This window comes from Rattus norvegicus, chromosome X, assembly GCF_036323735.1.
Source record: "Rattus norvegicus strain BN/NHsdMcwi chromosome X, GRCr8, whole genome shotgun sequence".
In the NCBI taxonomy this organism is placed as follows: Eukaryota; Metazoa; Chordata; class Mammalia; order Rodentia; family Muridae; genus Rattus; species Rattus norvegicus.
This window is the reverse complement of record NC_086039.1, coordinates 64,858,635-64,884,102: the sequence shown is the minus strand read 5'-3', so window position 1 is coordinate 64,884,102 and position 25,468 is coordinate 64,858,635. Positions and strand designations below refer to the sequence as shown.

General features: G+C 43.9%; 1 protein-coding gene across 6 annotated transcripts; it reads left to right on the top strand.

The window, feature by feature from the left end:
* The first annotated feature begins 881 nt into the window (after positions 1-881).
* Las1l (LAS1-like, ribosome biogenesis factor) lies at positions 882-22,631 on the top strand. Of its 6 annotated transcripts, none has more exons than XM_039099569.2 (14): positions 882-1,184; positions 1,845-1,970; positions 2,797-2,866; positions 4,878-4,959; positions 6,194-6,475; positions 6,800-6,846; positions 7,693-7,802; positions 10,025-10,110; positions 10,434-10,484; positions 10,790-10,996; positions 11,318-11,465; positions 16,232-16,902; positions 20,444-20,594; positions 22,317-22,631. In XM_039099569.2, exons 1-14 carry the CDS (start codon positions 994-996, stop codon positions 22,432-22,434), a joined length of 2,340 nt encoding a protein of 779 aa, XP_038955497.1. In that variant the 5' UTR covers positions 882-993; the 3' UTR covers positions 22,435-22,631. The 6 variants fall into 6 exon arrangements, with proteins under 6 accessions (XP_038955497.1, XP_038955500.1, XP_038955499.1 ...); XM_039099572.2 differs by having other exon boundaries at positions 22,257-22,395; XM_039099570.2 differs by having other exon boundaries at positions 884-1,184; positions 22,320-22,631.
* Positions 22,632-25,468: the final 2,837 nt, after the last annotated feature.

Here is a 25,468-nt window from a genome sequence, read left to right as displayed (position 1 = left end):
GTAAAATGATAAAATGCACAGGACAATTAGAGAAATTATTTTATTCAGGCTATCATCATAGGGCGAATGCTTAAAGAACAATACAATAGATTACCATCTATTTTTCTAGGGAAAAGGGCAGAGACTTGTCCAAGGTCACACTGATAGTGGGAAATGAAAGACTAGAACCCTGATCTCTATACTCTCAAGATAATTCTAATTCCACTCATTCAGGCCTCAAATCACCGTGTAACAGGCTATACCAGCTCACCTATTTCTTATTAATGCTTTTATTTAACATATAAAATAATGGGTTCCGTTATGACATTTTCATGAACGCACTTTGCTCATATTAACTTCCTGCCCCCTTTACCATCGTTTACTGGTCCTGAACTTTCTCACATTGTTATCTTTCCTTTCTCCAGACAGGCTGGTATTAATTTACTCAGTTATTTGTCAAGAAAGCCGATTTTGTTCTACCAAATCTTATCTAAATATATGTTATTTTCTCTGTAGTTGTTCTTCAGTCTCCAAAGTAGTCTCCTGGATTAGTGACTGTTCGTGGAAACAAACAAACTAAAACGAAGCTTGAAAACACCTTAACTAAGGAAGTACAGTAATCGAGAGCAATTTCTCTGTAGACCGCCAAGGGGCGCCAAGTATTTTTTTCTCTCCTTGCAATCCAAACACACTAGTTCCTGTCTGGGACAGATGACACTCAACAGCCAGGAAATTAGCAGAACCTAGAAGTTGAAGCGACTGTGGTTCTGGTAAGACAGCTTTATGAACGAACACTTCCGGCAGCGAGTGGTGACAGAATCCTGCAAGCAGGACCACTGTCCCACGTTCCTATTGGCCACACTAATGGCGAGAGGCGGGCTTACTGCGGGGTCATGCTCTCCAATTGGCTGATGATGTGCGGTTTGGAGAACAGGCTGTGTGAAGCGCGCGGCGCGCTGCATTTTTCAGTTCAGGTGGGAAGCCAGGAGCAGGCCTGGTCTGGGCTCCCAGGCGATGGAACGCGTGTGGCGTGCGTGGGACGGACAGTCCGTAAATGAGAACCAGCCAGACTCGCCGGGAGTCGCGGGTATGGTAGTGTCCTGGCTCAGCAGGGCTGAGTGGGAGCAAGTGACGGTTTATCTGTTCTGTGATGATCAGAAATTGCAGCAATACGCGCTGAACCGAATTACAGTATGGAGGAGCAGGTAAGGCGGCCGGGTCAGCCCTTTTGCTTGGGTGCTGGTGGTGTCTCACTACTTGTCGAGCTCCCCAACAGCCGTATTTTCTATAGCATACCCTGAAATTGCCTTATGGTGCCTCTCTCCTAAGTACCTGAAGAAAAGTTGCAGCCAAGCTCCTGTACTCATCCCATGGAAGGAAAAATAGGGTGTATGTTCCAATATTTTTGTGTCTGTGAGGCTTACGTTTTACTTGTAAAACAGAGGGGGCCTGACCCGGGAGTAAAGGAGTAAGTTGATATGTTAGGGTGGCTTTCTGTTCCTGTTAGGGATTGGACTGTCACCCTTTAGGTTAGATTCAGGATTGAGGTTTCTCAGTTCGTTTGATGAGGGAAGGGGGTGGGGGATAGGACTCGGCGATTCTCTAGCTAAATAGTTTGAAGGGGAGAGAATGGACTGTGTCCACGCAACTGTTGATGAATGTAGCACTTAAGACGTACTGTGTACCCCAGCCAGCTTCTCAATTCCTTTATTACTGTTGATCTCGGGGACTTTACTCCGTCTTATCCACAGTGTTTTGTATCTCCGTGCACTTTTCAGTGTGTAATGGTGCAACAACCAAGCTTCTGTGGTAGAGGATGAACAATGTAAGGATTTTTATGATGGTGTTGGACTGTGGCCCTTTAGGTTAGGCAACGAACTGCCCCTGGCAGTGGCTTCTACAGCTGACCTGATACGATGTAAGCTCCTGGATGTAGCCGGTGGCTTGGGCACCGATGAACTTAGATTGCTCTATGGCATGGCATTGGTCAGGTAAGACTTGCATAGGGTAAGACTGGGGGGTTGGCTTTGGGAACTGGGGGTGGGTAAACATGAATGTTAAAAGATTGGTTTCTGGGCTGGGGATTTAGCTCAGTGGTAGAGCGCTTACCTAGGAAGCGCAAGTCCCTGGGTTCGGTCCCCAGCTCCGAAAAAAAGAACCAAAAAAAAAAAAAAAAAAAAAGAAAAAAGAAAAAAAAGATTGGTTTCCCCCGCTACCTGAAACAAAAAGCCACAGGTGGGTCTTTGTGTGTGAATCAACCTGTGATTTTTTTTAACTTGGCCATGACTGTGTCTTGTTCACAGCCATGTCTTGTCCACACAACCCTTTTTTCACTTTTCCAGAAAGTTTTCTCTCTTCTGTTTTTCCTTCCCTTCTAGAATGTGTAAGAGGTGTGAAATTCAGAACATTTCATACATGGTGGGGGAGGGTTACCACTGAGTTTTCTCACATGACAAAGCCTTATATTAGTCGATCTCTGTTTTGATGTCTCCCCTTTGTCCTCTGTTTCTGTTATTTATCTGAGTTCCTCATATTATTTGATGTAGTCATTTATCTGACATCTGTAGCATATTGTGTTCTACCATATGTCATGATTATTCTAGACCAAATTTGCCAAGAGCAGAACAGTGTCTAATTTGTCTGTGTTGTTTTAGTACATAGCATAGCCCTTAGTAAATGTTGGCTGAGCAGGGACTGTCCCTGCTTTGGCTGATACGAAGCCTAAGAGCAGGGTAGTCAGTAGAAAGGTAACTTCACAAAGAACTTGGAGTAAAATAGTTTCTTTGGACTATGCCACTTCTTTCTCTCCCAATCCAGGTTTGTGAATCTTATCTCAGAGAGGAAGTCCAAATCTTGTAACCTTCCCCTCAAATACCTGGCTCATGAGGTATGTATGAAAGGCTGCATTGCTCATTCTCTTTGGCTAGGAAGGCTTCCTTAAGTGGGCTATGGGGTACGGTATGCAAAACAATCAGTTTGTCTCATCACCTCTGGGTAAACCAGTAGAAGCTTCAGACCCTTAGCTTTCAAGTATTTAGTGGTTGTTAATATGTGAAATAATGTGTTCCAACACGTCATCTGTATATATATCATTAGACTTTGTTTTTATTTGCCCCCCCACCCCGCTTTCACTCCTGTCCTGCCTCTTCTCTCAAATACTCCTTCCTTTTGCTTACATTCCATTAGCCTTCCTTGTTCTCCTTATCCCTTTCATTATCTCCCTTCCTCCCAAACCCACACTCCTCTTTCTGCAGTCTTTGCCCCAAACATATAGATTAGATTCCGCATGTGATAAAATTTATGAAACACTCATTTTTCTGAGTCTGACTTATTTTGTTTGCTTCACATACTGATCTTCAAGTCCATTTGTTTTCCTGAAGATACCATACTTTCATTTTTCTTTACAGCTGAATAAAATTCCATTCAGAGTATGTTGCATATTGTCTCCATGTATTGACAGACCTATAGGCTCATTATATATTGAAGCTATTAGAAACCAAGGTAGCGGGCTGGAGAGATGGCTCAGCCATTAAAGGCTAGGCTCACAACCAAAAATATAAGGTAGTTGTAAGTGGGGGGGTGGGTGTCAATATTTCTGAGGTATGTCGACTTAGAATCCCTGGTTATATGCCTAGGAGTGGTATAGGTGGATCATATAATTTCCATTTTAGTTTTTTAGGAACCTCCATATTGGTTCCAGGGTGTCCATGCCAGTTTATGCTCCTGCCAGCAGTGAAGAGGGATACTCTTTGCCCCACATCTTCACCAGCATTTACTGTTGCTTGTTTTTTTTTTTTCCTTCAGAGCTGAGGACTGAACCCAGTGTCTTGCGCTTGCTAGGCAAGCGCTCTACCACTGAGCTTGTTTTTTGTTTTTTGTTTTTTTTTTTTACCAACCCTGCTTGGTTTTTTTTTTTTTATGATACCAGTCCTGACTGTGCTGAGACCAAATCTTGAAAAGGTTTAATTGGTATTTCCTTAATGACTAAGGCTGTTAAGCACTATTTCAAATATTTACTGACCATGTATGTTTCTTTAAGGACTAAAAATTAGTACATTTATTGATTGGATAATGTTTTATTGTTTAATTTTTTGGATTCTCTATTGCTAATGCTCTGTATGATATACACTTGACAAAGATTTTCCTCACATATTTTAAGTTGTGTTATCTCTTTACTCTGTTATTTTCTTTGATGTGCAAAAACTTAAAAAGTCATGCGATCCATTTGTTGATTCTTAGGATTATTTCTTGTGCTGTTGGAGCCCATACCAGAATGTTTTTGACTGGATGATTGAATGTTCAGTTTTAAAAAAGATTGCTCCCTTATTTCTTATAACTTGCATTTCAGTGGGCCTGGACAGTTCTGCTAGTTGGGACTGGCCCATTGAAAGTGAGGAGCCTGACCACTGGGTAGGGACACAAAAGAGAGTAGCAGTCAAAATGCCTGCCCTCATGGAGCTGGCAATCTGAGGAAAGAAACAGATCAACCAAGCAGCAAAAAGTGCCAGTATTTCTGGCATCAGTAAGTATGTAAGTTGTATAGGGATTTGATGGTAGGTGTGTTCTCAACCATGAAGAAAAACTTGCCAGAGCTCTTATGAGAGGCAAGAAAGAATACAGATGCCTAGGAAGAAGGAAAGGGCAAAGGGAATCCGAGAAGGCTAATAGGAATGCCCACCACAGAAATGGCCAGTGGTTGGGGTAATTGCCTTTTCTTCTGTTAAGACTACTTCCAATGAGCAGTAAAATATAACCAGGAACCACGGGATTGTAATTTTGACCACCAATAAGACTGAAAACTTCACTGGGATGGATGGCCAGAGTGATTCCTCTCTGAGTTTCTGTAAGCTTTATTATTTTCTCATTTCTAACTAGAGTCAATCTCTACCCCTAATCAGGTGAACATTCCAGAATGGATTGTTGAACTTCGCCACAAGTTGACCCACAAGAAAATGCCCCATATAAATGACTGCCGCAGAGGTGGGTGCTGGCGGGGTGTTAAGCTCATGGGCCTAAGCTGGGTGACATTTGGGGATGAGGGACAAAGAGGTGGATTGTACCTCGTGTCAGGACCAGGTGAAATACAGACTCACTTTGGTTACAGTATAAGGCTTGGCTTTCACAAGCTTACTAATCATGATATGTAGTCTTTTCATAGGGAAAATAATTCATATGGAAAGTATAAAAATGAAATCAGGACTAGTATTACCTTGTTTCATGTTTTAATATGGCTTGGCAGTATACTATTCTGGTTCTTTTTTAAACCTCAGAGTTATTTTTATTTATATACATGATTGTGTGTTTGCTATTTGATTGTGGATTCTGGAGGCCAGGAGAGGTTGCTGGGTCCCCTGAAACTAGGGTTACAGGCAGTTGTGAGTCATCTGCTCTGAGTGCTGTGATCTAAACTTGGATTCTCTGCAGGTACAGCAATTGCTCTTTTTTTATGAGTGTTTTTATTTTATGTATGTGAGTACACTGTTTTTGTCTTCTGAATACACCAGAAGAGGGTATCAGATCCCATTACAGGTGGTTGTGAGCCACCATGTGGTTGCTGGGAATTGAACTCAGGACCTCTGGAAGAGCAGTTAACCACTGAGCCATCTCTCAAGCCCCTAGCAATTGCTCTTAACTGTTCAGCCATCTCTGTAGCCTCTGTTCTGGTCCCTTATGCTATTTTAATTATAAGGTATTACTTCCCTCTTACATTTTGCTCAGTAGGTAGTATATAGTCTGAAGGGGTGGGTTGAGAGGTAGTTCATGAACTCAGGCATTCTTTTTTTTTTTTTTTTCGGAGCTGGGGACCAAACCCAGGGCCTTGTGCTTCCTAGGCAAGCGCTCTACCACTGAGCTAAATCCCCAACCCTCAGGCATTCTTTTTATGTTCATTCTATCTTGATTAAAAATCCTTGGTTTAGTCTTCTGAGATCTAGAAAAGGGGCGAGACTTGATTTATGCCATGCAAGTAGCTGGTATACTTATGTTTCAGTTCTCCCATTTACCACCCCTTGCTTTAGTTGGCACCTATGTCTAGAGCCAGCATTATCCACTCCCTACCCCAGGAAAGATACCAGTGAGCAGGAGAATACATGAGAGGATATATGCAGTATTTAAGATTTGAGCCTTAGAGGCCGAGAGAACTGGGGACCTGCTAATCAATTGCCCATAATTGGTCCTATGGCGTATCTATTGCATCTACCCTTGCCTCTTCTAGGTTGCTACTTTGTCCTCCATTGGCTCCAGAAGACATTCTGGAGCCGTCAACTAGAGGACAGTCTGAAAGAAACCTGGGGGATGGAAGAGGACCAGGTAGAAGCAGATGAACCTGAAGAAGAGGAAACTGAAATTATTATTGATGATATAATTGAAGAGATACCAGAGTTTCAGGATGACGACAAAGGTGAAGAATTGGCTGTCACAGATGATGCAAACACTAAAGGCAATGAAGAGGTGGCTTCTCATCCAGAACTATCTCCAAGACATAAGGAGTTGTATGGTGGGTATTCATGGGGGCAAAGAGGGGCGCATGTGCCTGAACACTCATGCTTGGGGTCAGTACTGCTTTTTCCCTTGATGGATTATTTTCTGTATGCTGTGGTGGAGTCCCAGCATAAAAAAAATCACTGTCACAAACTATCTTATTGTGGTAGTTTCCATGGTGAATGGATATTGCATTTGTACCGCCATCTTTTTTGAGTTATATGAAGTAAGTAGGGAAGGAATTTGAGTTGTCAGCTTATAGCTCAAGGTACAAGAAACTCAGATTCCCAGAAAGAATGAGAGGCTAGGCTTCCTTCCCTGTTTTTCATTCTGTTTTCAGAAAAAGCACGAGAATTGCTGGTATCATATGAAGAGGAACAGTTTAAGGTAAGTATCCTTGGTGCAGTATGCTGTCACCTGTCCTAGCCATTTCTTCCCTTTTGCCAGCTACCTGAAAGAGAAGTCTTTGAGAAAGAATTGAAAGTGGCAGAGCATGAGGGAACTTCTCAGAGAATTTGGAAGAAAAGTGGCAAAGCATGAAGGTACTTCTTGGAGAGGGTGGGAACTAGGAAGGAGATGATCATTACAGATGATCCTGTGATGATGGAAGAGAGCAAGCAGATAATGAAGTTGATGGACTGTCTGCTCTGGTATAGAGAACTAGGAATGGGGTATAGCTGTACAGTCCTATGATTCTCAAGATGACCAGCAGGTGGGGTTTAAGAGTATCCCTAGGTCAGATGAGACTTCAGGTGTGTTTTATAGAAAGGCTGGGAAACCATTTAGACCCTTCTTCCTTTTTCACAGACAGATTGAACCCTTGGGTGACGGAAGGGGCAGATTCAGGGTTATGTACACAGTTAATGACAGAAGTAGCATGGGAACCTGGGTCTCAACAATTCTCTTGCTCCTATAACTCACTTCTTCCATTTGTTCCTTATCCTTTGGCTGAAAGATCCCTGTTCATCTCAAACCAAGTGCTCCCAATTGGCAACTCAGTATCAATATCTGATGATTGGGAGCCACAGAAGATTTGGAGTGGGGAGAGTGGGAGGAGAAAAAGCTAGTTATTTTTAGTTGTTGGGCTTGTAAAGGAGTTGTGGGACCACCACGCATGCTTTGTCCTGTTCCTTTAAGGACAGTGCTGAGGTCCTATGAGAAGAGATCCTGGAGGGGTTTGGGGTGGGGTCCTTGACAAAGTCAGACTTCTGATTGGACTGTTTTTGCTCTCAGGTGCTGGAGAAATATAGGCATTTACTTCAGGCTATTAAGGTGTGGAATAACCTTTCTCCACGTGTACAAGGTATCCTAGAAGAACTCAAGAGCATTTCATGGGAGAACAGGTTTGTAACTTGATAACTCAGGATTGCCTATTCTCTACAATAGAGGGTAACAGCCTTACTGAAGTTGGTTTTCAAAATAAGACATAGCTTAGTGTAAGTAGTCCTAGCTACTTTGGAGGTTGAGTAGATAGATTGCAAATTCACAGCCTGGGCTACAGAATGAGTTCAAAGCCATTCTGGGCAGCTTAGTGAGATCCTGTCTCAAAAATGATAGTTGAGGAGGGGAAAAGAAAACTGGCTGGGAATATAAATCAGTGGTATCATGTTTGCCTAGCATGTACAATGCCCTGAATTCAATTGCTAGTACCAGAAAGAGAAAGCAGTTGTCATGTTCTAGCTAGCTGATTTCTGTTATAGGAAATCTAGAGTCAATCCTCCTCCCCTAAATGGTGATTATGTCTTCTGTATGATCTGCCTCCAACCCTGCCAGCTACTGGGTTGCCTATCGTGAGCTACCGAATAACCAGTTATAAATGCCTGTAGTCCCTGGCAACCTTTTTCCTCTGTATCATGGAATATGACAGACTTGACAGATAGGAAAATGCTTTTGATATATAACACTTCACCATCTAGTCTTAGAGTGCTGCTAGTCTGTTTTTTTCAGACAGCTCTTGGAAGATGTTAGCATCTTTTGGGTAATCATGGCTAGACAGACAGAGGACAGGCCTTCTTGGGGCATGGCCACTAGAGGCTAGGCTAGATACTCTCCTCTCATTATGGCTGTGTGTTGCTCTGCCCACAAACAGTGTTCAGTTCAACCTGGGTAGGCAAAACTTGTTGCCCTTGCATATTCTGCATGAATTCAGTTTGAAAGGGCTTTGGAGAACTTGCTGCCAACAAGCTGTGGAAGAAGGCTGGGAGTGTTATGTTGGTCAGTGGTAGAGCAGTGGCCTAGTATGCACAAGGTCTTAGTTTTGATCCACATTACCAAAAAGGGACGAAAGGAGATAAAACAAACAAGCAAAAAAACTATGGAGGCAATGCCAGCCCTACAGTAAAGGAAAGTTCAAAGGGATCTAAGATGCCTCCCCAGTGTTTAGATTATACTCCATGATGCTCAGTTCCAAAGGCATTTCCTTAGTTTACCTATGCTAGACTTTTAGCTCCTCCCTTCAGCAGAAGTTTGAGGGATGGCTTCCCCAGTAGCTGGGAAAGTTACTTCTGTGCCCTTCATAGTAGGATCTGCCTGTCTATACTGAGCAGGCAGTGCTAAGTTTTCAGATATTTATCTGAGGAGATGAGGGATGAGGGGAAGGAGAGTTGTGTTCTCAAGCCTGCTCTGCTGGATAAAAGCTGCTGACTGTGTTGTCGTCCTTCTAGGTACTGGGTCATCTTGAAAGCTTGACATCTGCTAGACCTAGTCAGCTAGGAGTGGCTCCTAACAAGCCAGTAACTGTGGAAAATCTGTTGCTGCTTTAGGTTTGAGCTAGATGAGCTTGAGAAATCTCCCCTATTGCTGATGTTTTCAATTGAGTCATATCTGGACTAGCAGTCACATACCTAGCATTTCTACTTCTAGGATCTAGAAGAAGGTAGCCAGTGTGAAGGATAGAGAAAGGACAGGAGAAACAACATTGTAGGAACTGAGGTCTAAAAGCACTTGGTCATCCTAGGCATTTGATTTCTTCTATCAGCCTAGGACTTATTTCTGTGATTTGAGTTATTCCGTCACCACTGCTCTCATTTATGGGACTTAGATCACCACATGCCTGGTACATGAGTGTTCAAAGCCCACTGATTCCAGACTCTGGCTCAGTCCTTGTCCCAGGCGCCTGAAGCCTAATAGCTTTGTCTTCTGATTAGTCTCCACCTCTGGTACTTTGGCCATTTGAACTAGAGACATTAGCTGTTTTGGAAGTGTTGTAGGAATATGTGTCTTTTTGTCGGCTTCATTCTAGTGTGCCTCTTTTGTCTTTCTTTTTTGTCTACTGGGAATTAGACTCTGACCCTTATGCACACCATGTTAAGTCTTGTACCACTGAGATATAGCCATGTTCCAGCCCCTTAAGTCATTTCAACTTTAAACAGTCAGTGAATCAGTCAGTCCAGCCTATTTGGAAAGGTCATCTTTTATTTTTTCCTTTTGAGACTCATTTTTCTATATTACCCAGGGTGGTTCTGAACTTAATGATGCTTTCGCCTCAGCCTCTGAGTGTCCTGAGTAGCTGGGACTGTAGGCATGGGCAACCATGCGTCTCTAAACTACTGTTTATTTACCTTAGGGATGCTGTACTGGATGCCTTTTTAGACGATGGCTTCCTCATTCCCACTTATGAGCAGTTGGCAGCGTTGCAGATAGAGTATGAAGGTAGGGTCCTGGGTGTTCACCGAAACCCTAGGGTTCTGTGTTTCTTATGCGGGAACTCTAGAAGTGGGCTGGAGTGTGGAGTGGGGTGGGGCTGAAATGTCAGCCCTCTTGGCTGAACAGAATAGGTAGTCCTGCTGATGTGTCATGGGACTCTCCGTAGGTGGCGTGGAATCGGTTAAGGTGGGTTGGAATGGGCAGGGTGGGGTTTCTTAACACTGTTGTTATGCCTTGTCAAATATGATTTAGCCACTAGCTAGAGAGCTAGAACAGCAGCATTGGAGGGGCCTTGAGAGGTCATCTAGTCCAACATCCTCATGTTACAGATGGTCAGACTGAGGTCCAGAAAGGGGAAGTTACTGAACCAAATTCACACAGTGAGTTATTGACGAAGCTGAAGTCAGAAAGAGTTCTTTCTTTTATACTTGGTTTTGTATGAGTTGTTGTTTGCCAGATACTAACTGGTTTCTCTCTCCCTGCTCTTCTGCTTTCCTTCCCTCTTGTTCTGCAATGGCAATTCTTGTTGTTGGAACTTGGGCGTGTCTGTTCTTTCTCTTTGGTGTGCAATTTTTTCTTCTCTTCTGTCTACCCTTCTTGCTGGCTTGCTTTGGTGCTCTCTCATTCTCTTAATCTTGGTCCCATTGCCCTTCCCGTCCATCAATGGGTATCCCTCACAAACCAGAAAACATCGACTTGAATGAAGTGTTGGTGCCAAAGCCCTTCTCTCAGTTCTGGCAGCCCCTGCTCAGGGGCCTGCACTCCCAGACCTTCACACAGGCCCTGCTAGAGAGGATGTTCTCTGAGTTGTCTACCCTGGGGAGAACTGGGATCCGGCCTACCTACATCCTTAGATGGACCGTTGAACTGATCGTGGCCAACACCAAGACTGGTGAGGAAAACTAGCCCTAGTCCCAGGGCCCAGGCATCCCAAGCAGAAGCATCTGCCAGTGTCCTCAGCTCTGCCTTTAACTCCCTTGTTTAAAGTTTAGAGTTGCCAAAGAGTGCTGTAGGAACTAGGAGGAAAATCTCCCTTTTCCCCTTTCTTCTCAGTGTCACAGAAAGGAGGCACTCTGGGGGCTTTGAATAGTTAGAATGACAGGGTGGAAATTTGGGGAGATAAAGAGACATAGAGCCTTATCCCTTTTGACGTTGAAGATTGGGTGAAGGACCCACATGGTTCTTTCTCTTAAGCCTCTTTGTTTTCTTTCAGGACGAAATGCTCGGCGGTTTTCTGCAGGCCAGTGGGAAGCAAGAAGGAGCTGGAGGCTGTTCAATTGCTCTTCCACCCTGGACTGGCCCCAGGTGATCGAGGCCTGCTTGGGCTCACCTTGCTGGGCCAGCCTCCAACTCCTTCAGGTGTAAGTCTTAATTCTATCTAGTAAGAGAGTGTGGCCCTGGAAGGCTCTTTTTTCCTTTTTCTTTTTCTTTTTCTTTTTTTTTTTTTTTTTCGGAGCTGGGGACTGAACCCACTGGAAGGCTCTTTTGGTGATGTTTAACCCTATATCCCTTCCAATAATAGATGAGAGAACCGAGTCTGGAAGGGGGAGGGTAGGATGCTGCTGCTGCTGCCTACAGTCACTCAGTATCATAAGGCTTGGCTAATCCGTCCAGTGGGAGAATGCTTAGCACAGTGGCCTGCACAGAGTAAGTGCACAGTAAAGAGTAGCTAGTGTTTCTTAGTGGACCCAATCTTCTGGTTCCAAGCCCAGTGGTACTGCCTCTACTGGCTTCCCAGAGTATACCTTTCAAAGTCACTCAACAATCCCTAATGCCTTCTTAGCAAAGTGACGGTTTAACCTGACATTCAGTGACCTTTCTGTTTCTGGACCTGTCACGGTCACCGTGTCTCTTTCATGGCCCCTTTACTTTATTCTCTCTAGGTTGTGTGGTCAATGGAGTGTTGTTTGGATTCCTGTAAATACCCATGGTTGTCATCTTTTCCCTCTTTTCTGTCAGTTCCCTGCCCTAAGCTACTTCCCTCATTCTCCTAGAAGCCTTTAGTACTGAATTCTCTTCCTGCTTGCTAGAGTAGTAGTTGTTTCATTTGAACAGTTCATTTTACCCCTGCGTTTCCTCAACTCCAGAAATTTTCATCCATCACTGTACACAGCAGCATATTTTCATTACTCAGAACTTTTCATCTGAAAGCTGACGGCCCAGTATCCCACTTTGTGGCCACCATATCTAGTCCTTTTGGTTTTTGAACTTCCTGTCCCATGGCACTGCTTTTCCCTTGTGTCCTAGTCTCCATCCCTTTATTTCTTTCCTTCCATTAGCTTCCTCAGCCTTGTTTGTAGTTTATCACTCCACGCATCCTCATCACCTTCTGCTCTACTAATCCTTTGGCAGTGTCTGACTCCAATCTCTCAAGCTGGGGTTGATTTCCCTGCTCCGTTTCTTTTCATTCTTCAGCCTGGGTAGCTGAGTTCTCCTACACTGCTCCTTGCTGTCACTGTAGAGTTACAAGTTTTGATCTCATGCCAGGCTGCAGTTCTTTGTCTGCCTGTTTGCTTATTGACCACTTTGTCTCCAGGACTATTCTGAACATACACCATTGACTTCAAGTCCCTGCTGCTCTTGCATTTTACCCTAGCTTCCTCCAGTGGATGCAGGCATGTGCCACGTCTCCCTCGGCCTAAGGTTGAGCCATCTTGATCTGTGTCTGTAGTCAACACCACCAGTCTCAATTTGAGGTGGTTTTGCACTGCATCAAAGTCTGTTCTGTCTATGCTCTAGAGGCAACTATGCCAGCACTGTTAAGGCCCTACCTCATTGTCTCCTTTGCTTAGCTGGTTATTACCCTTTATGAATGTGTCTGAGGTTTGGGTTTTTTTTTTTTAATCTTAAAAGAGTAATAACAACCCAAGTAAAAGAGTAATAATAACCCAATATCTGCTTTGCCCAGATTGGGCAAATTTTCTCTTTTCCCATCTCCAAAAAATGGTTCTCATCTTAATTCTTTTCTCACTCTTTCTTCTCCTTAACCTGCTGCAGTTTGGTTGGTGTGCAGTCCCAAAGCTGCCTTGACCTAATTACCCAAACCAGACCTGCTTGTTAATCCATGTATCTGCTGCATTAATGCTGGATGCTGCACCCTCCTAGAAATGCCAGTGCGTATTCCTGGACTGTATAAACTATTGGCCCATATCTCCTTACTCCAGTCCTTCCCTCTACAATTTGGTTTGTATTTCTCAGCTGTGTGCTTAACATGGGCAGTTGAACTCTAGAGCGATCCTCCTTGACTATTACAGAGCTCACTTGGTGGTAGCACAGCCTAGCTCATCCTGTTGACACCTGAATATTTCCCAAATTTGACATTTGTATTGCCATGTCTCCTCCCCCTGCCCATGTGTCTCCTCCCCTCTCCTAGGCTAAGCTCTACAAGGGCAAGAATTCTGCACTAGATACCTGTACTGTAGCACATCACACAAATCTAGTCACCATATAGGCCTTAGTAAATGCCCTTGAACTGAATGAAATACCCTCTTCCATCTCCTTACCAGCAGTGCTTGTATTGGTAGATGATGACCCAACATCTGAGGAATGAGTGAAGTGTGGGACTGGATTCCAAGACTTAGTTTTGTCATCCATCTATTTCATCTAAAAGTCTTTCTTGAACCCTTAGTGGCATCTGAGCTACAGACATTTTTAAAATAAAAATGTGACCTTATAGACAAGTCAGCCAAGGCAAGAGTTCCAGGAGATGGGACCAATCTATATAGCCACATTGCCAGATGTGTGAGCTCTGGACTATAAGTGACATTGCAGTTTCTGGAGGAGTCAGGCTAGAACATCACGGAGAAAAAAATCAAGGAAGCTTCAAAGTATAGAAGGAATATAGGATGTGTATGTACTTTGTGAGGGAGTAAAAAGATCATGGAGAGCTTTAATTAGATAGCCTTCAAGATACTCTCCAATCCTACATGCCTGCAGAGTGGAAAAGTCTGGACCACAAAGATCTTCTCCCAAACCAAGCATATCAGAGGGATGTGACACATGCCACTGGTAATAGTAGCTCACTTGGGTATGATTCCTTGTGCACAGATCCTAGCCTTCTCAGATAATCAATGAATTTAGATCAATTCATCTATTTACAGAGTGGGGAATAGAGTGGTTATGCCTAGGGGTGTTGCACATTGGCTAGGGCCAGAAATCCCTGTAGCCTGTCCTTAAGTCTGGAGATTACCCTAATGTTTCACATGGATTGAACTCTGGCAGAAAACTTGTGTTACTGTGTGAATACAGAACTCTGGGCTTTTTTTTCCTTGCAGAGGTGAAAATATAAAAGATGCTATGGGTAGTTAATTATCAGGTATCATGCTTTTTTTCTTAAATAGGCAATTTCCTTTAAGTATAATACATTTTTACAGATAAGCTATCTAGAGACTGAGTATTGAAGTACCTTAAAATCATGGTGACTTGCTTCTCATGGATGAGAATCTGGGCTTGAGTTTTGTGGACCTAAACTCCATTTTCTGTCCAACAGTCTAAACGCATGGCCTCAGTCCCAGGCTGTGACAGACACACTCAGGGAGGAGGTGCATTTCATGACTCCTCTCTCCACAGCACCTAATGGGCAGCCTGGAAGCTGGGGGTGGCAGATGGGTAATGAGCAGCAGTGACAAGGCGTCTTGCCAGCACCAAGTGCCTGGGGATATTTATTATTAATCACACTAATGGACCACAGTGAGGGGAGGGGAGGGCTTCTTCCTGGCTCTTCCTCACATAAAGTTGTAAGCATGTCAGGATCTTCCCCCAGCCAGGAGATCAGTTCAATTTGAACCAGTGTCCTCTTGGAATTTGAAATAAGTCCTACCAACAGGGACTCCCAGTCTAGTCAGTAGATCCCAGCTCTGTCCCCACAGACTGGTGGCCAGCCACATGTCTGTATGCATGGCTTGTGTTCCCTCCACAAAGCACTTGGCACTTCTCGAAGGATGGGTGCCCCTCCTGCCGTGTGTCCCACAGTGCGGGCTACCTCTCAGAGGCCAGGCTCTGTGAACTGTGCTCACCCTCATCCTCCCTAGCGGCTCTGTTAGTGCTTCTGCTGTTAGCACTGACTTGTATGTACACAGTGTCATCTTGTTTAATACACCTGTTTGATCATCCCCATTGGTCAGCAAGTTGGGCTCTGCTGTGTGTCTGTCTTTGAAAGCTCCCTCCCTCCCATGTCTCCCCACAATACCTGAGGTCCACCCTTACCAACTGTTTTGGATTGTGAAGACAGGTGCTTCTCTGGTCTTCTTGCTTCTAGGCTGCCCTGCCCCGCCCAGCCCTGGCAGTCCTCCCTGTGGTTAACATGGCGATCTTCAGAAATGGCCACTTAGACCACATTGTCCTCAGAGTTGGCGGGTATCCTGCCCCATAGTGCACACACTTCCTTTCCCAGCCTTCCCTTCCTCCAGCTCCCTGGCACAGGCCTTACCCTTCAGCCAGGCTAGTTTGGCCACAGGCAGTGTGTGCCATCTTGTCCCTGGGCTACCTGAGTCTCTCCTCCATGAAGCTCTCCCCCAGTCTCTACACCCTCCTTGTGTTCTCTGCTTCCCCTTAGCTACTATAGCACCCACCATCAATTCAGTGCTCATCAGGCCTCCCCTCCACACTGGCTTTGTCTAGTCAACTCTTCCTCTTTTCTTTTTTTCCCTCCATTCCAGGCTGGGCTGTAGCTGCTTCCATAAGGAATCACACATTATATTCCACGCAGAAGAAACAGCACACTGCTCTTTCTATCCTTGGTCCCCAGGACAGATTCCTCCAGTGTTCTCCCATTCTGTAGTGTCTCAGTGCAGAGTGGTAGCTATCATTAATTGCTTTCCGTTATGTGTCAGGCACTCTGCCAGGCATTCTATGTGAGCTTTCTTATCCCTTCCCCCAAGAACCCTAGAGATTGAATTCTGTTATTGTCTTCATTCTAATGAGAAGTAATAAAAAGTAAAACAGATATACCAGAGAGCTGGTTCAGCATGCATGGTCCTGTTGGGTTTTGCATTCTGTCTGCTGTGTTGTGCTGCCTTTCAGAGGCAGGTGTGAAGTTCAGAGAGCAAGTGCAAACTCCAGAGTGGTGAGCTATGAGGTGACTTTGAGACATTAAACTTTTCCCTACTTTGTCCCTCTGTGTGCTTAGAGTCTTCAAAGCCATGGGAGAGGTCTTGCCAGATGAGGAACAGGAGAAGCTGCTGCGAGTCTGCTCCATTTATACTCAGAATGGAGAGAGTGGCTTGGCAAAGGCCGTCGAAGGCTCCTCCTCCTCCTCCTCTTCCTCCTCCTCCACTGGGAAAGCTCCATACACGCTGGATACCTTACATCAGGACCTCCAGCCACCTGCTACCAACTGTGAGTCTGAAGGAAATATTCAACAGAAGGAGCAAGACAACCTTACGGATGTCAAGCCAGAGGAGGAGGAAAAGGAGAATGTGGAGGAGGAGGAGGAGGAGGAGAAGGAGGAGGCAGAGATGGAAGAGGAGGAGAAGGAGGAGGAGGAAGAACAGGAGCAGGAGGAGCACCAGGAGGAAGAACAGGAGGAGGAGGAGGAGGAGGAGGAGGAGCAGAAGGTCTTTCAAGATCAGATGGAAGCAGATGCAGAGGAAAGTGACGGCTTAGGAGAGGAGGAGGAAGTAGATGAGGATGAAGATGATGATGAAGATGACGACTATGATGATGATGATGATGATGATGAAGACGGAATGGATATGGGTGGGTTCTCTCTCCTACAGGGATCCTATGTTCTTGAGAATACTAGGATCATGTCTCAGAAAAGAGAAGCTTTGCAGGGTTCAGCATGGCAACTAAGCTCTGGTAAGTAGTCCTTACAACCACTTTTATTTTTTTCAGTCATTAATTCCCTCCATTCTTGATGGGTCCCTCCTCTCCTTTTTGCCCCCCTTTGCCTCTCCTCCCACCTCTGTTAAAATTGTCACAATGTAATCTAAGACTCAAGATCCTGTGGCCGAAACCTTCTGGATGCATGCTCCAGTATCCCAACAGCTTTAACTCTTTTTGAAATGAAGATTGCTTAAAGATCTCCCCCCTTTTCAGCCTCCTGAGGAGGTGAGGTTATACTTTGACACTATTATGCTCTGCTGGCCAATCCTTGAGGCTTTCCTTCACCCTACAGAATAGATAAGAAAGGAATAAGATGTGAACAGTATATGGCAAGCCTCAGAGGCTACTAGATACATGAATGGCAACCCTCTTAGGTTGGAGTACATAAGCATCAGGGACCACTGTCAGACTGATTGCTGTTTCATATAAGTAGTTGTGTGTTAGCCCTGGGTAGTAAGAGCAAAAGAATATGAAGGGTGAGGGGTAAAATGCAGTAGATCACATGCTTTCATGTACACACAGTGTGGTAAAACTAGATTTTGCTATGTGTTTTCAAACTCAGAGCATTAAGTCAAGAAACTGGATCAAAAGAAAATATGGAGTGGTTCAGATTTTAGATGTTCATCCAAGTCTATGAAATTGAAGCTCAAAAAGGATACAGGGAAGCTTGGTGATGGGGAATGGGATGCATCAATCTGCTCCTCTGAAGGTCTTCCTTTGAATGACGTCATCTACTTTAAGAAGGAGGAGCCTCAAGGGAGGCAGACATAGAATAAGTAGAACAGTCAGTATGGGGTGGTACATGTTTATGTGCCTGTGAACACCAGAGACAGGGACATGGCCCATGCACCTGGAGAAGAGAAGGAAAATAGCTGAGCCCAGTGAGGAGTAAGATATAATCAAACAGGAATCATTGAATGAGCTCATGGGGAAAGCAGTAGCCTTTGCCCTGTAAGGACAGGTGTTGGGAGTGTTGTATAAAAACTTGAGTGGGAGTGCTAGGGGTGAGTGAGCACATTTTGTGTGCCTCTGTGTGTGTGTGTGTGTGTGTGTGTGTGTGTGTGTGTGTGTGTGTGTGTGTGTGTCTATCTGTCTATACCTGATAGGTAAATTATGACTTAGTGGCAAAAAAAACCTCTCAGGGCAAGGAAGTTGGGTTTTTGTAAATAGTGAAAGAGAGATGAATTGGTACAGGAACAGCTGTGTCTGTAAGGTGGGGTTAGATGTCAGTATAAGAGAAAAGTGGGGACTGTGAAAAGAATCTCAAATAGGCCATAGTATTGTATATATTTTCTGAAGAGAAAGCAGAATCAACTAAAAACCATGAGATCCAGGAGCTATCTATGTGAGGGAAGACTTGGAAGTCTGTGGGAGGGGTTTATGACTAGGCAATAAGAGTCATTTTGAATTGTATCTGTGTTGTCACTGTGGAAATATGTATAAGAATGTCAGGCTAAAGAGACATGGGCTGTAATATATATATTTAGGTTTGGAAATAATCAACTCAGTGCTATTAGATAGAACCTAGGGAGTGATCCTTGTGTGTGAAAACATCTATATTGTTGGGTACTAAAGATCATTAAAACAGATACAAGTTTCTGTAAGGGTCAAGGTTAGACAGATAAGACAATTCGGGGTTAGTTCTTTTCTTTGTGTATGTACTGTTCTGGGAATCAAACCCAGGAAATCAGCAGACTAGTCAAGCGCTCTTCCAATGAATTATACCCTCAGCCCATTCTTTTTTTTAATTGACATTTAATTGTGTATATTTATGAGATACAGTGTGATAATTTGATACATAATATATAGCATGAGAACCGCCCTTTTTAAGTAGTTTCTATGGTTTTTTCATTAAAAAAAATTGATCCAAGGCTAAATGTCATACATCCAAAGGTGTGTGACAGGGAGAATTATGTTTCATCCCAGAATGGAACATCTTCATGTATGTATATTTTGGGGAATTTTTATATTATGAATTATGAAAGGTTATAATATTAAGTCCTTGCCTCTCCCCACCTTGTTCTTATTCCTTCCACTCTCCCTCTCCTCCTCCTCTGTTGTACGTGCGTGCGTGCTTGCTTGCTTGCTTGCTTGCTTGCTTGCTTGCTTGCGTGTATGTATGTGTGTGATGACATTAAGATATCTGGGTTTCCACCTATAAATGAGAGTTGTAGGATGCAGGAAGTGGAGTAGGAGACATTCACTGAATGGAATGCGTGTGCTTCTCTGCATATCCTTGTGGGGTAGAATATGTGGTTTCTCTGTGCATCCGAGGGTGATAACCTTGTACATGGGGAGCATGTCACCTGAGTCAGTAGTCCTTAGGTGTGTGTATGTATCTTTGGACAAGACCACTAAGAAAGAACATGGCTTTCAAACACATGGTGGTATAGCTGTATAAACAGTTTCAATCACTCAGATAATTCTTGGTATTGGTGGGAATGGAGAAGGCATGCTATGAGAATTCTGTGATTTCTATTAATTTATGCATTGCCATATCTGAAGATGTCCGTGCTTATGTGGAGTTCTATCTAAGAAGAATGAGAAGGAATAAAAATGCCTGTAGCATGTGTGTGTGTGTGTGTGTGTGTGTGTAAGCACACATGGGTAACAGTTACAAAGTGCTAAGATGTACAGAGAGGTGTTCTTGAGAAGTGGTTACAATGTTGTGCCAAGGGATATGCAGAAAGCCCACACTGAATTGGCTAAGAGGGCTGGGTGGGTAGATGGGAGTGGGCCTGTGTACCAATAGGAAAACCAGCTTATCAACTTTTTTCTGTAAATATTATTGGATATTTTAAAATTAATCTCTTTAAGTTTTCATGAAAGTATACACTGCATGTTAAACACATTCCCCATCATGGTCCCTTATCCTCATCTCAAACTCCTCTTTCAATAGTTCAGCTCATTTCCCTTGACAGTTAAATTTTCTACATAATGTCTGTCGGTACATATGCATCTTTATCAGATCTGGAAGTCACAGTGAGATAAAGCCTATTTGTCTTTCTGAGATTGGCATACCTAATGATTGTCTGCAGCTACGTCCTTTTCTTTCCGAGAGCTGACAAAAGGCCCTTGGATTTTATGTGTATCACATTTCCACTCGTCACTCCTCTATTCTTGGACACCTGTGTTGGTGCCATGACTTAGCTACTGTGAATAGTGCTGTATAAAGCAATGCTGTGCAAATATTTGTGTGATATGTTGATTATGGAGTTATTTGGGTAAATAATCAGGAGTGCTATACCTGGACAGTAAGGTACTCTGAGTTGGTTGGTTTGTTTCTTGTTTTGTTTTGAGAAGCTCCTACCCTGACTTATACAGTGGCTGGACTAGTTTACATTCCTGTCAGTGTATCAGAGTTCTCTTTCCATATCCTTACCAGCATTATTGTTATTGGGTTCTTAATGGCTGCCATTCTGTGTGAGGTAAGATGGAATCCGAGTAATTTTGAATCTGAGTATAATTTTGACTTTTTAAAAGCTCATTCTTTTCTCCTCTCTTTGTTCTACAGATGATGTACGATGGGGTATATTCCCTATCGGCCGAGTACCAGGTCAGACTGAGGACCCAACAGAGCTTATGCTGGATAATTATGACACCATGTATCTTTTGGACCAACCTGTACTAGAGCACCGGTTAGAACCCCAAAAGTCTAAGAGTAGGTGAGTGCCTGTACCAGTGGGATTCCTTACCTCTTTGATTGCTACCTTCTGGATAAGAAACAAAGTGGAATAAATGAGTCAGTGGCTCTGCCCTTGTTAGGATTCCTTTACCCTAATGTAGGGAATTAATCGTTAAACAGATGATTTGGCACCACTTCCAGGTTGAGACCAGTTTGTGTGCAAGTGTCTGTGTACGCACTGGTCTATGGCCATTGGAATTGAGAGTTCATTCCTGTTCTGCTTGCTTTGCTTATTCCCTGGGAGATGACTTGAACTCCCTTTCACATGGGCATTCTGGGAGAGGGCTGTAGAAGCCAAGTGTCCCTGAATCAGATGAGTAGAAGAGGTAGCTGTGGAAGCCAGTTAGAAGTAGAATTCTGTTGCATGATATTTGACCACACTGTTAACCCAGAGATTGTATTGTTTACTGAGAAAACCTGTTTTTAGTTGCTCTGGCTCAGCCCTTAGCACACACCTTTAATCCCTCATGAAGACAGAAGGAGCCAGAGAATGAGAAGAATCCAGAAGATTAGAACAGGTTGCTAGTTAGTTTGAGGCCAAGCAGAACAACTCAGGAGTGGCCAAGAGAGAGAAGCCAGACTGAATCCGTTAGCAGGGAGAGGAGTTTGAGCCAGAACAGCTGAGTTGACCAGCCAGCCAGAGCTCAGAAAGAGCTACAGAGGGTGAGTTTATTCAGCAGGAAGTCTCAGAGGCTGAAGCATTCCAGGCCTAGATAATGTATGGAGGCTAGAAGCCTAGATTAACAGATGGAGGCAGTAAGCCTCAGAGATGACAATTACCTCAGGTGAACAAGGTACTGTCACAAGATTCCATTGTTAGAGGCCCCATTCTCTTCCAAGTAAACTGATCCTTTGAAAGCTTGGCCCAGTGAGTGCCTGGATACAAAGAGGGAAGTGTGTGCTGAAGAGCTGTTGACTTGGCCCAGCTTGTTAGCTCTCTGCCATTAGTGGTTGCTAGATAAAATGTCCACCCTTAATTCTTTCCTCAGCCTCACCTTTGACTCGGCTGTGTAACTTTGGTCAAATCATTTGTTACTCAACTCTGGACCTCAGTTTCTTTGTTTGGAAAGTTATGGGTGATGGGAAGGGGTGGGGCTAGAGTACTTCTAAGGTTTTTTCCCACTGCAGTAGTGTAAGTATAGATCTGCCTGAGTGAGTGAAGGATGACACCTCCTCTAGTTGCAAAGTCCTTTGACCTACAGTAAGCAGGCACTTGAGTGGTTTTGAGCTAGGTTAGGGAGACAGAGGGTACTTATGTATGTCAAGCAGTCTTAAAATATGGAATGGAGTTGGGCCATATTATCTCTAGATCCCAAGCCTCACCTTGAGCTGTTAACTAGTTATTAGATGTGGGAGGGATCCAGCCAAGTCTTCTTTGGGCCCCTAAGCTCTAGGACCTTGGAAAGAGGCCCTGCTGAGGCAGCCACTCTGATTTATCCTCCTGGATCTGGGGTGGGACTTCTATCCCTTAACCTCAAGCAGCACCACTCTGCACACCTAGTTTCTATACTGCAGTTCTGCATAATGCTTCATTTTAGTTCTACCCTTCAATTTGCTAGAGGTGGGTTGCTGGGGGCAGAGCCGCCCCTGCTTCTCATCTGAAATCACTTGTCAGAATAGCTCCTGTCTTTTCTTTATAAAGGTCAAGCTTCTACAGAGTTTAGAGCCGTCCCTGTCCCTGACCAACTGCCCCTTCTCTCAGCAGCACTCTGGGCCTATGCTGTGGCAGCAATAACAATGGCGGTGTTGGCAACATGGAGGGCCTTCTCTGGAACCAAGGACAAATGCATGGGCTCAAAGCTGGCCTGCAGCTCTTCTGATGGCTGTCCTGATGCAAGTGTCCATGTAGCCCTGCCACTGTCACAGCTCAGTCCAGAATCCACCCATGGTACAGAGTGGACAACCTAAGAGACAGATCAGCCTTATCAATTCCGCTGTCGACCACAATGGAAATTAGAATGATTCCCCCATTTTCTGTTGTGTTTTGAAAAATAATAAACAGATTTTTGTCATGGTGTTTGTGAGTTGAGGACCGTGTCTGTTGGGGTAGACCAGTTAATTTTTCCTTTACTTTGTGGTTATTCTAAAGGTGGTGAGATGGTAACAAGGCTCTTGAGTAGAAGTTGGAGCCTAAGACCTATGAAGTGTACCAGTTCTGATAACTTTCCTCGCTAGTCTGTAGGCATATATTTCTGCCTGGCTCCTTAAACTTATTTCTGCATGCCCCTCTTCTGTAATGTGGGCAAGCCTACATAAAAGCATCAGGGCCCAGAGAAGAGGCATAGCTGGCTACAGAGCCCAGTGAACATCTGAGGCTTGGGGGTCTGGGGACAGGAAGTAGCAGGGAGTGGGAGGAGGATCCAGTTTTTAGTGAGCAAGAAACAGGAATTGAAAGCTAAAGTATGTCATACTTTGACATTCTCTATCCTTTGGCCTAGAAAAGACATAATGTATTCCTGCAGTGGGCTTTGGAGCTATTAGAAATACCTTAGTGATTTCAGAATTCCATGAATCCTCCACACAACAGATTTTTTTTTCCATGTAACCAAACAAGTGTTGACAAAGTAAGTTTGTGCGTTGGGTTAGACAAAGGTTTTTTTTTACCCAGTGCTTCTCTTCCCACAATGACAAAGTTTTTCTGGCATATTGGAAAGTTGAAGCTGGAAAGATCTTCAGTGAACTTGTAGATTAAAAGTATTCATATACTGTGGACTGGGGGTAGGATGGTGCCAACAAGCTTTCAGGTCTAGTGAGAGTAGTTCTCACTTTACTGCATATGTTTTGGGAATTTACATGATACTGCTTTTTAAAGATTAGTCTTTCCACTAGAAAGAAATTTTGAAAATAATCATTCCGGTATGGTTGCCCCTATGTTCACCCCCCAGTATATGTACACTTTTACCTACTTTTTCAGACCTCCTTACCTCTAATCTAGTCTCCCACTATCTTTTTGGAAATAGAGTTTCCCTGTGCAACACAGCCCTTGGCTATCCTGAACTTACTTTATAGACTAGACTGGCTTCCAAGGCTGATCTTTCTGGCCCTACCTCCTAAGTGCTGGGGTTAAAGTCATGCACCACCACTGCCTGGATAAGTTCCCTGCTTTTTAAGTGCATCTAGATACTGAGATAGACAAATGAGAAGTGACTGGCCTGTGGCTAAAAGGCAGTTGCTAGGTTGGTGTAGATCAGTATTTTCTTGAACATTACCTGGGTTCATATTAGGAGTGCAGATTATTAGACCCCACTCCTGATAGGAATCAGAAAGGTTGGCAATAGGCCACAATCTATGGTTTTGACAAAGATGGTAAACAGAGGATATCTTGTGTATTATATGGATGTGTCACCTGTCAGTTAAAAAGCTCACGGTCTATGGCTTATGGCTTAGGCAGGAAGTAGAAGGTGGAACATCTGGGAGGAGAAAGGATTCTGGGGAAGAGCCAGGCTCAGGAAGATCCACCTGGGAAAATGTGAGGAGAGGGACATAAGGTCCCTGAGCACAGGTAACCAGCCATGTGGTAGAATGTAGGTTAAAATAGGGTTATTTTAGTTAGAATCTAGTCAGAGAAGAGTCTAGCCATATGGCCAAGGTATTTGTAAATATATTTTGAGTCTGAATCTTATTTCTGGGAACATGGGGTTGGGAGGAAGAACCAGGACTATAACTTCAACAGATGTGATTATTTTGATGCAAAATAGAGTTTCAGATGCACTGGTGGACAGGTAAAAGCTGCAAAAAGACACAGGTCCGAGGCATACACCGGTACTTAACTGGATCAACCTTGGGCAAATCATGCCATTCTTTTAATCTTCAGGGTATTTGTCTCGTATGGAACAGGAGAGGTTAGAAAATGGCTTTTCGGGATCTGGGATAATGGCTCAGTAGATAAGAGTGTTTGAGGACCTGAGTTCAAATCCCCAGTACTTGCATGGAAGTCCAGGCAAGGCTGCATCCCAGCATTGGAGGGCATGACAGCTGCATTCCAAGAGCTGTCTGGGCAGCTAGCTTGGCCAGAATGGTGAGACTCCATTTCCAGAAGATACCTTGTTTCAAGGCAATAAGGGGAAAAGCAAGAAAGGAAAACCCTTGAGGTTTCCTGGCCCCCACATGTGCACACACAGGTGCATACTCCCACACATGTGCACACACCACATACACATATACTTTACACAAACACACACACAAATATTTTCTGGGGGAAAATTGGTAAATCCCACATCGGGTGCTATCTCCTAAGAATACCGACCAGTGCCTGACACATGACCGTCTTCAGGAAGTGTTTAGAGAACGAACTGACCTTCTGAAGCATATAATGTTTTATAATATGTGACTGGTAGCTATACACAAACCTTGTCACAAAAGGAAACAAATTAAGGGAATTTCCCAAGCACACCTGGAGTCCCAGCACTTGGAAGACAAAATCAGAAGAACTGAGAGGTCATGGCTCTATACAAATTGTGGGGTGTGTGTGTGTGTGTGTGTGTGTGTGTGTGTGTGTGTGTGTGTGTGTGTGTGTGTGTGTGATGTTCAAAGCCATACATACATAAAGTACATAGCAAGGCTTTTTCTCGTCAAAAAGCTAAAGGCTGAGGATGTGCTTCAGTGGTAGAATGCTTACCTAGCATTTGTTAAGGCTGAGTTTGATCCATAAAGCCCCAAGAAACACATAAAAATCAGAAGACTTTGGTAAAATTCAGATGAACTCCGTGAGGGGGGGATGGGGATCTGTGGCCCATTGTTTATTTAACAGTGCATGTCAAAAGGACATATGCTTAGTATTTCAGGAACCAGTTGGAGTGTGTATATCTGTGTGCCATCTCTTGTTGCTAATGTTCTTAAAGAAAGAGCCATGAG

Excerpts from the sequence above, each read along its gene's own strand:
- Las1l (XM_039099569.2), top strand. The coding sequence starts at position 994 with ATGGAACGCGTGTGGCGTGCGTGGGACGGACAGTCCGTAAATGAGAAC. Across the intron at positions 4,960-6,193 it reads TATAAATGACTGCCGCAGAG|GTTGCTACTTTGTCCTCCAT; the intron begins GTGGGTGCTGGC and ends TGCCTCTTCTAG. Across the intron at positions 11,466-16,231 it reads AGCCTCCAACTCCTTCAGGT|AGTCTTCAAAGCCATGGGAG; the intron begins GTAAGTCTTAAT and ends CTGTGTGCTTAG.